General features: G+C 43.9%; 1 protein-coding gene across 3 annotated transcripts in view; it reads left to right on the top strand.

The window, feature by feature from the left end:
* Nucleotides 1–10,774, top strand: part of ZNF774 (zinc finger protein 774) — a 55,163-nt gene extending 44,389 nt beyond the window's left edge. For 2 of the 3 annotated variants that reach the window (XM_019640132.1, XM_019640130.1), the window contains 2 exons: nt 278–384; nt 1,327–10,774. In XM_019640132.1, the coding sequence (XP_019495677.1) occupies nt 278–384; nt 1,327–2,567 (1,348 nt within the window). In that variant the 3' untranslated portion in view covers nt 2,568–10,774. The remainder of the gene's footprint in view (nt 1–277; nt 385–1,326) is intronic. The other variant, XM_019640131.1, reaches the window with a different exon arrangement.
* Nucleotides 10,775–11,708: the final 934 nt, after the last annotated feature.

Here is an 11,708-nt window from a genome sequence, read left to right as displayed (position 1 = left end):
GGGCCCTCTGGCATCCCAAGCGAGTTCTTAACCATCGCGCTACTCGGCCGGCCCTCTGTATATATTTTTAATAGGAGGAAAAGGGCTTTTTTTCTCTGCCTCTTGGGGTGATCACTCTCTTTTATCACTTCATCATGGCCTCCCTTTTAATGAGACCAAATACATTAGAGTTTCTCTGGGCGTTCTTGTCTACCTAGGCAAGGAGGAGGGCTTAGATTTTGGCCAGGCCATGTGTGATTGGCTCAGATTAACACCCTATGTTCGTCTTCCTGTATAGGATTTCTAGACCAAATGTAATCTCCCAGCTGGAGCAGAACGAAGAGCCGTGGATCCTACCACTCCAAAATTTTGAGGCAAGGAAGATCCTAAGGGAAAGTCACACAGGTGAGATGTGAATGTAATATGGTGGGAGAAGAATTTGGAATGCTGCCCTAGACGTTTGTTCTTACTGTTAGAAGTTTAAATTTGACCTCTTGGATAGTCAGTAATTGACCAAATGAAGGCTCTTTATTTTTTAAGATTTTTTTTTATTGGGGAGTTGGGGGGAGGGGAACAGCATTGGGGAATCGTGGAAGGGGAACAGACAGATAGACAAATTGCTGTTTTGTTCTTCGGTCTAGTTGTGGAAGACGTCACTTCACTGGCCCATGTTGGTATGATCATTGTGCTCTTCCCGGATGAGGCAATCGGTCACCGGTCATTTGTTGGCCGCTCACAGCGGCTTCCAGTAGCTCACACTGGCTACCAGCTGATCACGCTGGCTGCCAGCCACTCACGTAGCTCACGGCAGCCCACTACAGCCTTGCTGCAGCCTACGCTGTACCCAGCAACTCACAGCAGCCCAGCTCCAGGTCGAGCTGTTGTTCATCATCTTAGCTGTAGAGGGCGAGCATCACTGGCCCTCAATGTGGGATCCGAACCGCCGGCCTGCTGCTCAGAGCTGGTGCTCCCAAGCGAGCTCTTAACCAGCTGAGCCACTCGGCCGGCCCATGAAGGCTCTTTTTAAGTAAGCACTTCACTTTTGTTTTTAATATAACATCTTAGAAAGGAGTTTCCTAATTTTGACACTATGTGGTATACTCTTGAAGGATATAAAGGTCACCTCAAGATTCTTCTAGCCATCTTAAAATAAAAAGGGTTTAGGAATTCATGTTTTTTGTAAGCTCAATGAACTTCAATAAACTTTTCACTTTGTGAAAACCAAAGTAGTCAGTTTAAGTATAGTCTGTTGCAAAAAACACCGATTTTAGTCCTTCTTGCTGCTTTCTGATGTTTGTTCCTAATAATGGATAGCTTTATTTTCTGTTACTTCTGTGAATTTTTCAGACTTCGAGAGTCAGGTGGACAGACTCAATCACAACATTTCTAAAACAGCAGAACAGTGTGGAACATCCTCAGAAAGGGCCAAAAAAGATATTGCACATACTCCCAGTTGGGGAGGAAGCTGGGAGAGGGGCCTTGAATTAGAAGGACACCATGGAACCCTCCCAGGAGAGGGCCATCAGGAGCCCTTTTCACAGGACAAGAACTTAAACAATCTCCTGGATGGATACGTAGGAAAGAAGCCTGTGTGTGCAGAATGCGGAAAAAGCTTTAACCAGAGTTCCTATCTCATAAGACACCTAAGAACCCACACTGGCGAGAGGCCTTATAAATGCATCGAGTGTGGAAAAGGCTTCAAACAGAGTTCCGACCTTGTCACCCATCGCAGAACACACACAGGAGAGAAACCCTACCAATGCAGTGGCTGTGAGAAAAAATTCAGCGACAGCTCAACGCTCATCAAACATCAGAGAACCCACACAGGTGAGAGACCCTATGAGTGCCCAGAGTGTGGGAAGACTTTTGGGCGGAAGCCACACCTCGTAATGCACCAAAGAACCCACACGGGAGAGAAGCCCTACACGTGCCTCGAATGTCATAAAAGCTTTAGCCGAAGCTCAAATTTCATCACCCATCAGAGGACCCACACGGGAGTGAAGCCTTATGGGTGTAAGGAATGTGGGGAGAGGTTTAGCCAGAGCTCAGATTTGATTAAGCACCAACGAACCCACACAGGAGAACGGCCCTTTAAGTGCCCGGAGTGTGGAAAAGGTTTTAGAGATAGTTCTCATTTTGTAGCTCACATGAGCACTCACTCAGGAGAAAGGCCCTTCACTTGTCCTTACTGCCACAAAAGTTTCAGCCAGAGCTCACACCTGGTCACGCACCAGAGGACACACACAGGTGAGAGGCCTTTTAAGTGCGACAACTGTGGAAAAGGCTTTGCCGACAGTTCCGCCCTCATTAAGCACCAACGGATCCACACCGGAGAAAGACCCTATAAATGTGGCGAGTGCGGGAAGAGCTTCAACCAGAGCTCCCACTTCATGACTCATCAACGAATCCACTTAGGAGACCGGCCCTATCGATGTCCTGAGTGTGGCAAAAGCTTCAATCAGCGTTCCCATTTCCTGACACACCAGAGAACACACACCGGAGAAAAACCTTTTCATTGTACTACATGTGACAAGAGCTTCCGTCAGAAAGCACATCTTTTATGCCATCAAAACACTCATTTGATTTAGGAAATAACCTTTAGTGGTTCTGTTGCTCCCTTCCAAATTTCCATTGCTGCCGTCTTCGGAGTGTCCCAAATAAGGAAAGACCTGAACCTGGGCAGTCAGTGGCTCAGGTTGGGGCCTAATCTGTTCTCTCTCTCTCTCTTATTTTTCTATGTTTTAATGGTGAGGATAAACCTATGGCGTCCGAATAATGTTCTGAACACGAAAGGCATTCCTTCATTGTGTTTGACTAACTCTTAGGGAAACAGGAGTTTAGTGGTTACTAAAAGAGAAGTGAGCTAGATGTGACCTAGAGATCTCATTTAAGCCGCCTAGTACAGTGCCTGCTACAAAGTAGGTGCTCAGTAACTGAATGGTCTCATTATCACTATAATGACTAATATTTGAGATTTTATATAAAGCCCTCAATATAGCACCTGGCCCTTAAAAGACACTCCTACAAGGTTGGTTGCTTACATCAGCCGTATTTCTCAGTAAGGGATTTATTAGTGCAGACCTGTAAGCCCAGGACTTATAAGAAATTAGGTTGGTACGAGAAGATCTGGGGTGTGAACACACGGATTTGACAAAACAGAAAACACTCTTCCAGCCCAGTGCTGTGCAGGCATTAGTCACCGGATGTCTCATTGCCGTGACAAGGCAGAATTATCCTAGGGGATGCTTGCAGTCCTGTGACTTAGAGGCTGAAAGAATTTCAGAGGCTCTTTGTAGAGCAGTGTCTGAGGTACTCCCAATTGGAGGGTTTGCTGCGATCTGCACAGGAAATATCCGGTGACAAACAAGCCAGAGGGACCTGGAAGAGGACTAACACTGCGGAAGCAAGTTGCCTGCAAATGTTAAATGATATTACAGGGATCTTTCCTGGCATTCAGCTGAAGGGAGCAACTCTTGTTTTCGAATTTGCTGGGTCTTTGGCTCTTTAGTTTTAAGTTAGTGTGACTTTGGTCCTTTTAGGGTCATTTGTTTTGCTCCCTAGTGTATTCCTGTATTTAATTGAAATACACTGAGATAGGACAGCGTGTTGGAAAGAACACTGGCTTTATTGAGAAGGTGGGGTGTTTGAGTCCTGGCCCTGACACTTCATTTGGCCAGACTTCCACCCCCTCTCAGGCCCTCTGCTACCTACCTGGCAAGGCTGTGAGAACCTAATACACACCTATACACAGGCACGCAGGCACATAAGTACTTTGTTGTTAAACCACAAGGTGTCATATCTCTAAAGTTTAACGTGCTAGTATTGTTGCTAATGTCTTCTTTCCAAGGAACTCTGGCTAATATTTCTCCAGATGTCCCATTTTCTCTCATAATGAGGGACACGTTATTTTTGCCTGTTGAAAACCGAAGGCCAGAAAATGCCAAACGATTCATTATGGGTCACATAGTTAACAGAAGAACCAGAACTGGGCTGTAGGTCTCCTCTTCAGCAACATGGAACAGACTAGCTCTGGGATTCGCTGGTGCCTCTGAGACCCTACAGGACTGGAGAACCCATCTTATATCCATCACACCAGTCTGAATTTGGAAGTGATGGAGGGTTGTAGCTTGAGTTCCCGGGAGCTTTACAGGACCCTGGGCTGGGGGTCCTTGATCCTCGAGGAGTAAGTGTGGACAGGTAAGGGCAGATGCAAGGGGTGGAAGGGGTTAAGGAGGGCGTTGGGTGTTGAACACTAAAGAGAAAAGTGGTTGCCTGAAGGCTTTTCGTTCCAAGCCTCCCTGTGGTGATACAGACTAAATTATAGTTCGTTTTCTTCCACTATAGGGAATGCCGTCTGAGTGCTTATGGGGACCAGAGTTCAGCTGATAACCTAAACTCTTTTTTTGACAGGGTCATTAGGTAATGGACCAGGAAAAAATGAATCTGGTTAATACAGTGCAGTGGTTCTCAAAGTGTGACCCCAGATCAGTGGCATTAGCATCTGGGAACTTGTTAGAAACGCAGATTCTAAGTCCCTACCCCAGACTTACTGAATCAGAAATTCGGAGAGTAATATACGTGAACTCCAGGGGTACCGTCTCTCCAGGGGTGGATGTGTTTTTGGCCAAAGGTAGGCTGTGGAATGAGACAGTATGGAGTTGAATACGATACCCCTCAGAAGAGACATTCTGAGAATTTTGCACTGGATTAATGAATGTAAACTGTCCTGGAAATGTCCCACAAGAGGGAGCCAGTTAGAGGACCTAGAGGGACACAAAAGCTACATTATTAGCACAAGCAGACACACCCCTAACCCCAGCTAGGAATGTGCTGTGAGCTCATTGTCTGTGATTCATTCTAGATTTAGGAGGCAGGATGTGGATGCAGCCCCAGCTTCCGGTTTTGGTGTAGTTATTCACTAGCCAACTGCCTTTGGACAGGCCAGTTCATCACTCTAGGCTTCGATCTGCCTGTTACATCAGAAAAAGATCCCTCTGTCTCTATCTGACACTTTATAAACCTGGGGCTCTGACAGACCCCACTACTCCAGCGTTGTGAGTAGGTCCTTCCCATGCACCTTCTCGCTGAGAGGATAGAACCAGGCAGCCTATAGCCTGGCCCTTTCTCCATCTCCTACCTCTCAGCCCTCCCCCAGGCTCCAGAGGAGAGGGGCAGCCTCATAGCTGCCAGCAAAGGTAGCACATTACTCCCCAACTAAAGACCTCCCCAGCCTCCAGCGCCCCCATCCCAACTTCCTAACAGTATTTAACAGATACTTGTCACTGGCTTGTAGCATAAGTTGAATCTTCTTCTACCACCTCTTTTTCATGTTGTATACCTACAGATGTGTCTATCCTATGAGACGTGAGCTCTTGAGGGGCAATGTGTCACTTGCTTTGTGGCTCTGCCACCTCCCTCCCACCCCAGCCATGAGCCGGGAATACTTAAATGGTATTGGTGAGAGTAGAGGTAGCTGACTTGCCGTATTTCCCCTTTGTTCCTACCCTGTAACTGGGCCGTTAGCTTCTTGCACATGCTGCCCACCTCTCTTCACTTCAAAATTCATGTCATCACCAAGCCCTGTCAATCTTAGCTCTCAGACCTACCAGCCTCTCCCTCTCCACTGCCACTCTCTAGTCCCAAATGACCGCCGTCCCTTATCTGAATTCCTCCAGTGGCCTCCCAACCGATATCCCAGATTTTATTTTTGCTCTAATCTTCCCACAGAAGGCAGAGTGATCTTCAAAACCCTGAATGGAATCACATCACCTAGGTGCTTAAAACCAGCAGCTCCCATTGCTTTTAGGATCACGACCCAAATCTTTCAGCAAGCTACCAGGCCCTGCCCCAGTTATACCCACACGCCACCCCAGCCTCTTCTGATATCACCTTTCCCCTCTCACCGTGCTTCAGCCCACCTGCATTCTTTCTGGTCCTTGATCACACCAAGGGGCATGTACACCTCAGAGCCTTGGTACTAACTGTTCCCTCTGCCCGGACTGTTCCTCACCCAGGGCGTTGCTGAGGCTCCTATTTGTCAACCAGGTTTCAGCTTAAAACTCACCTCCTTACAGAGACTTTCTCTGACTATTCCATCCAAATTAATCCTCCTCCCCAACAGTCCCTATCTTATTATCCTCTTTTTTTCATCAAAGTTTGTATGCCTGTCTGATATTTTCTTGTTTACTTGTTTATTTTGGTACATTCCATGACAGCAGGGAGCCATTTCTCTTGTTTACCACTCTTTCCCTGGCATCCGAAACAATGCCTGGCACATAGTAGGTGCTCAGTAAATGTTCATTGGATGAATTAATGCGTGCATGCTCACAGACAAGAAACTCACGCTGGAAAAGTGAGTTGTGCGATGATGCCAGGCAGGTGAGTGAGGGTCACACCATGAAGGCTCTTAGTTGTCAAACTGAGGAGTTTGGATATTATGGTCTGGGGAACGGGGTGTCACTAATAGTTTTCCGGTCGAGGAGAAGCATGATCGGCACTTGAGGAAGTTTGAGTTGGCAGTTATGTGTCAGTCATATTACAGAGAGGAAAACTGAAGGCATTGAGACAATCCATGACACAAAGAGCTTATCACAGTGTCTGGCCCACAGTACATCTCCAACAAGTGATCGTTGTCCCCAAGCACCATGGCAAGCACTCGGAGACACCAGAACAAAAAGGCAAGATCACGACATCTTTCTACCTCAAAATAATTCTTCCTAAACCCTACTATCACGTTCCTTCCCTTCCTCTTTTTGTCAGACTCCCAATAATATGTAGTTATTCTCAGAGCTATCACGTCTAGGCTCTTGGAACAGCATGCCTCTAGAATTTGACTCTGAAGGGCCTCTGAATTCCCACATCTGAAGGCCTCCTGTGAGTCTTCTTCCCATTCAATAACCGTTTATTTTTTGATGCCACTTACACGTGCTTCTTCTCGAAATTCTCTTTTCCCTTGGTGGCTGTAAGATGGTTCTTTTACACTTCTGGCTACTCTTTGTTAAGTGTCTTCCCTGAGTTCTCTTCTTCCTCTCACATGTGCCTCATACCCCGCCCCCCAACATTTGGACCCTTGACCTTCTTCCTTGCTTCTTTCTTTCCTGTTTTGTACACTAAGCTTATGACTTCAACCAGCATCTCTCAGAATATGGGTCTAGCTCAACCTCGCTACTGAATTTTGTATGTGCAAGTCCAGCTGCTTTGGTGGACCCTCCTCAAGGATGACCTGTTGCTTCCCAAACCCAGAATCTCCAAGTGATAGTCAGCATCTCCTCCCAAAGCCTCCCTCCTGACATTTCTCTTTCTGCAAATGACTCCGGTGTTCTACCTGCCCTTATCAGAAACCTCCTGGTCAGCTTAGATTTCTCGTTCTTCATTGTTTACTGTGTTTCCACTGGTGCCAAGTCACATAGCTTCTGCCTCTATAATGTCTCTCTCGCTCTTTTTTAAATTGTAAAAGCAACATGTGCTTTCTGTAAATTTTTCAAAAAAAAAAAACCACCCAAAAACCAAAAAACAAAACCACACACACAAAAAACAGAAGTGCCCAAAGTAAAAAAACAATGGAAACGTCTGTCTCTTCCTAATTCCCCCCACCACTCTCACTCCCCAGACCTCAGCTCTGTAACGGCCTGGCATGCCAAATCCAGGTTAGCTCTTTTCCATCCCCACTGCCACCATCTGAACTAAAGGGATGGCTTCCCATCTGGTCTCCTTGACTTTTCCTGTTACTTCAACTCAAATATTTATTGAGTACCTATGACACACCAAGTCCTACACTGGACCCTGGAGGGACAAAGACAAATAAGACAGTGAAAGAGGGCTGCATTTAAGAACTGTTGGCCTCTGGGCAAGTTACTTACTCTCTCTGACCCTTATTTCCTTATCTGTAAAACGAGGATAGTCCCAGTACCTTCCTCATGGGGTTGGGTGAGGATTACTGAGATGATGTATAGAAAGCTTCCTTCAGTACCTGGTATGTTGTGTCAGTGACAACAATGATAATGATAATCTTTGTCTTGGGAGAGTTTTGAAGAATAGGGATTATTTACATGAAGAAAGATGAGAAACTATTTTTGGAAAAGGAGAGACAAGCAGTTTAACTGAAATTAAAAGGTTGAGGTAAAGAGTTGGGAGACTGAGGGGTAAGAACTTGGACTTTCTCCTCTAAATATTTCTCAAAGTGTGAGCCAAGGACTACCTGCCTTAATAGTCTTACCTGGGGTGCTTGTTCAAAATGCAGATTTGAGGGCCCCACCTCTGACTGAGTTGGTGAATTCACATAGTGTAAAAATAGACTTCAGGGAAAATGAACAAACTTTAGTTAAATACATCAACACAGATAAGCCTCAAAAACTCAATATTGAGTGCAAAAAATAAGATACAGAAAAGTACATGTAGTAAGGGTCAAAATGCAATCAAGATAAAAATAGGCGAAACTCAACTCTATATTATTGGGTTGTCGGAAAAGTCATGATGTGTTTTTCCTATGTTTTTCATTGCAAAAATGCGTCATGACTTTTCTGACAACTCAGTACTTGAGCAATGAGAACCCAATACAGACTGTCATAAAAGCATAAAAGGATTTATCAAGTTCAGGGTAGAGGTTATCTGAAATGGGGAAGCAGAATGCTAAGTTTCTATTTCCTAATCTGGGTACTGAGAACACAGGATTTTAAAAATTATTATTCTTTAAATTAATATGCATTATTTATATAGTTTTTTTTGTTTTTACTTTTTATTTACAAGAAAAGAATCAAAAAGGAAATAGGAAAACAGAACACCCTTCCAAAGACTGACCTTTTACACTTAAATCTCATAAAGTTGAGTTATACTAAGGAAAAAAAAAGACAATTCAAGTGCCCAGGCCTGAACAGACAGCAGACCAATCCCTTTCATTCTTTCTCAATCACACACTCACACCTTCTCATTTTTCCTTCAGCTAAGAAACTAACCCTCCCCGTATGTAGTACAAATAAATGTCCAGAAGATTACACAAGCCCACCCTTCCATACTCAGCCAAACTTGGACCTCCCGTCCGAGTGCAGGATCCCCTTCTACATTAACAAAGCACTAGTGAAAACTTTTTTTTTTCCTTCCTGAAACAAATGTTTCCACAATTTAGATTATTTCCGCAGGGTGTGAACATTTTTACAGCTCTTGATATTTGCTGCCAAATCATTTTCTGAGTGAACTGTACCAGTTTACAACGCTACAGCAATAAATAGTACCAACTTCACCACACCCTCATCCTTGAAAAACAGTTTTGCTAATTTGATAGGATTCTTCCATAGTGCTTTCATTTGCTTTTCTTTGATTAGCAGTGAAGTTGAACATTTTTTCATATGTTAGTTTCTTTCTTGTATTCCTTCCATTGTTTGTCATTTGTGCACTTAAGAGTATAGGATCGGAATAAAAAAACTTGATTTTTTGGCTTCAAGGAAGTCACTTTATTTCCTGCTCCCTTCTTCTCCCCTCCCTGCTTTTTACTTTTCTACCTCATAAGTAATACATGTTCGATTTAGAAATATCGGGGAGTACACTTCAGCAAACAAAAAAAGTAAAATCACCTGTTATCCCACCTTCCAGAGATAACTACCACCGTTTAGCGTATATATACTTTTAAACATTTTCTCTAACAAAAAAATATAAATAATATCACCTAACCTTTCGGAGCCTGTGTCCTCATCTATTAAAAAAATGAGAATACTTTCTCCCAAGCTGACAATTAAAAGAGCTGGTATCTGCTTTATTTTTTAAATTCAATATGTAAGATATACAAAAGGTATACAGCGTAGTGCAAAGAACATCCATATACCTACCACATAGCTTAAGAAATAAAATTTTGTCAACCGAAAAACAATCTTTTTACTGATATACTTCAAGGTTTCTGTGAACCCCTCCCCAGTTAAAGCCCCTTCCCCAAACCATAGTCCCCTCTCCTGAATTTGGTGTTTCTCACTCCTATGACTTCACATTTATTTACACATCCTCTGTCTTTATATTTATAGAGAGATATCGGTATAGATTCCCTAAGCAATGTATGACATTGATTTGCATTAGCTTGTTTAAACTGTATATGAATGGGTATCAAGGTAAGTATTCTATATTCCCCCCCTCAATATTATGCTTGTAAGAGTCATCCATGTCATGTAGTTGTTGTACTTCGTTTCCCTGCTTTCATATTCACTATATAATGACACCGCAATTTATCTGTTTTCCTGATGATGGCCATGTAGATTATTTCTGAGTTTTGTTGTCACAGGTATTTCTGCAATGAACATTTTGGTTTGTCTCTTTGTGTAGGAGTTTCTCTGGGTATATATACCTGGGGATGGACTCCTGAGGCCATAGGTTAAGTGCATTTTGCATATTGCCAAATTATTCTCCCAGGTAGTTGTACTAATTTCCATCACCAACCGTAGTGTCTAAATATCCCCTTCACTATTCTTCCTTGTCGACGCTTCGTTTTGTCAGTCTTTAAATTTTTTCCAATCCGACTGGCACGGATAACATTGCAGTGTGGTTTAAATATGCACCTCAGATTGGCAGGGAAGTTGAACAGCTCTTACAAGTTTATTGGTTGTTCATGCTGCCTCTTCAGGGAATTCTGTGCTCATCAAGTACTCATTCCTCAAAGCCCCTTTAAAACGCTCCCTCTCCATGAAATATTTCCAGACTTCCTCCACTAAACAGATGGGGTCTCCTTTGGATGTCTATCACTCTTTCTTCATCTTGGATTACACTCACTTTTTATTTCATCTTGTACAGTCAATTGGGTACTTGTCTAAGGGGCAGAGACTATGTTTTTTTTTTTTGTTTTTTTTTAGCTGAGCCATCCTGCTACCTATTGGCAGCTTAGCGGCTGCTCAGCTCGGGCTGGCCTCGAACCGCTGTTGCTCAGAGCTCAAACTCTTGAGCGAGCTCTTAACCAACTGAGCCATTCGGCCGGCCCCCGGCAGAGACTATGTTTAACTTAACTTTATGTCTTCGTTAGTACCTAGTGCAAAGCAAACATTTCCATAAATCTTTGTTGAGTCAAATCATCCCCCTCCCCTGCTTATAAAATCCTAAATAGTGTCCTCTTCTCTACAGAAGAGAGTTGAATCTCCTTAGTTAATGTAGAATTTAAGACCCTTACATGGGCTCTGGCATCACCTTTTTTTCCCTCTCTCTTCTCCTGGTATGACCCTGCCTCCTGCCCCAGATACTAGATTCTTTGTCCACAATGAGGTCCCAGTCTGCAAATGTTTGGCTTTCCTCCCTGCAGCTAGGATGGCAGGTCAATCCCACCTGTTTTAGCTGCCCATCAGATTCTTTAAGAGACATTCTAGGGATCCTGCAGCCAGAAGCTTAATTTTATTATTGAGCAGAGCTTTTCCTCTGAATCTATCATTTGCGTACTAAGTACAGGTTAGCTATTATTACTAGTAACCCATCTTCATCCTGTGGATGTTTAAATGCATGCCATGAGGGAACCCTGCCCATGTAGGCTTGTCTCAGGATCCGGTCCTGTGAAGGCGTCTGGTATTCTTTTCCCCATCTGCCTCTCTTTTTACATACTTTGATCTGGCTCATGGTTCCTAACTATGTCTCCTGATGGGTCCTTATATTTATCCTTTGTCTTTAGGCTTGAGTCTGCAGTAGTGCCTGTGGTCTATTGTAACCCCAGCCCAGAAACTAATGCCCCCGACTCCATTCTGGGCTGACTTCCTGGCTTCTTTCCACAACTT

The sequence above is a fragment of the Hipposideros armiger genome, unplaced genomic scaffold, assembly GCF_001890085.2.
Source record: "Hipposideros armiger isolate ML-2016 unplaced genomic scaffold, ASM189008v1 scaffold_48, whole genome shotgun sequence".
NCBI lineage: Eukaryota > Metazoa > Chordata > Mammalia > Chiroptera > Hipposideridae > Hipposideros > Hipposideros armiger.
This window is presented reverse-complemented; position numbering and strand designations above follow the sequence as displayed.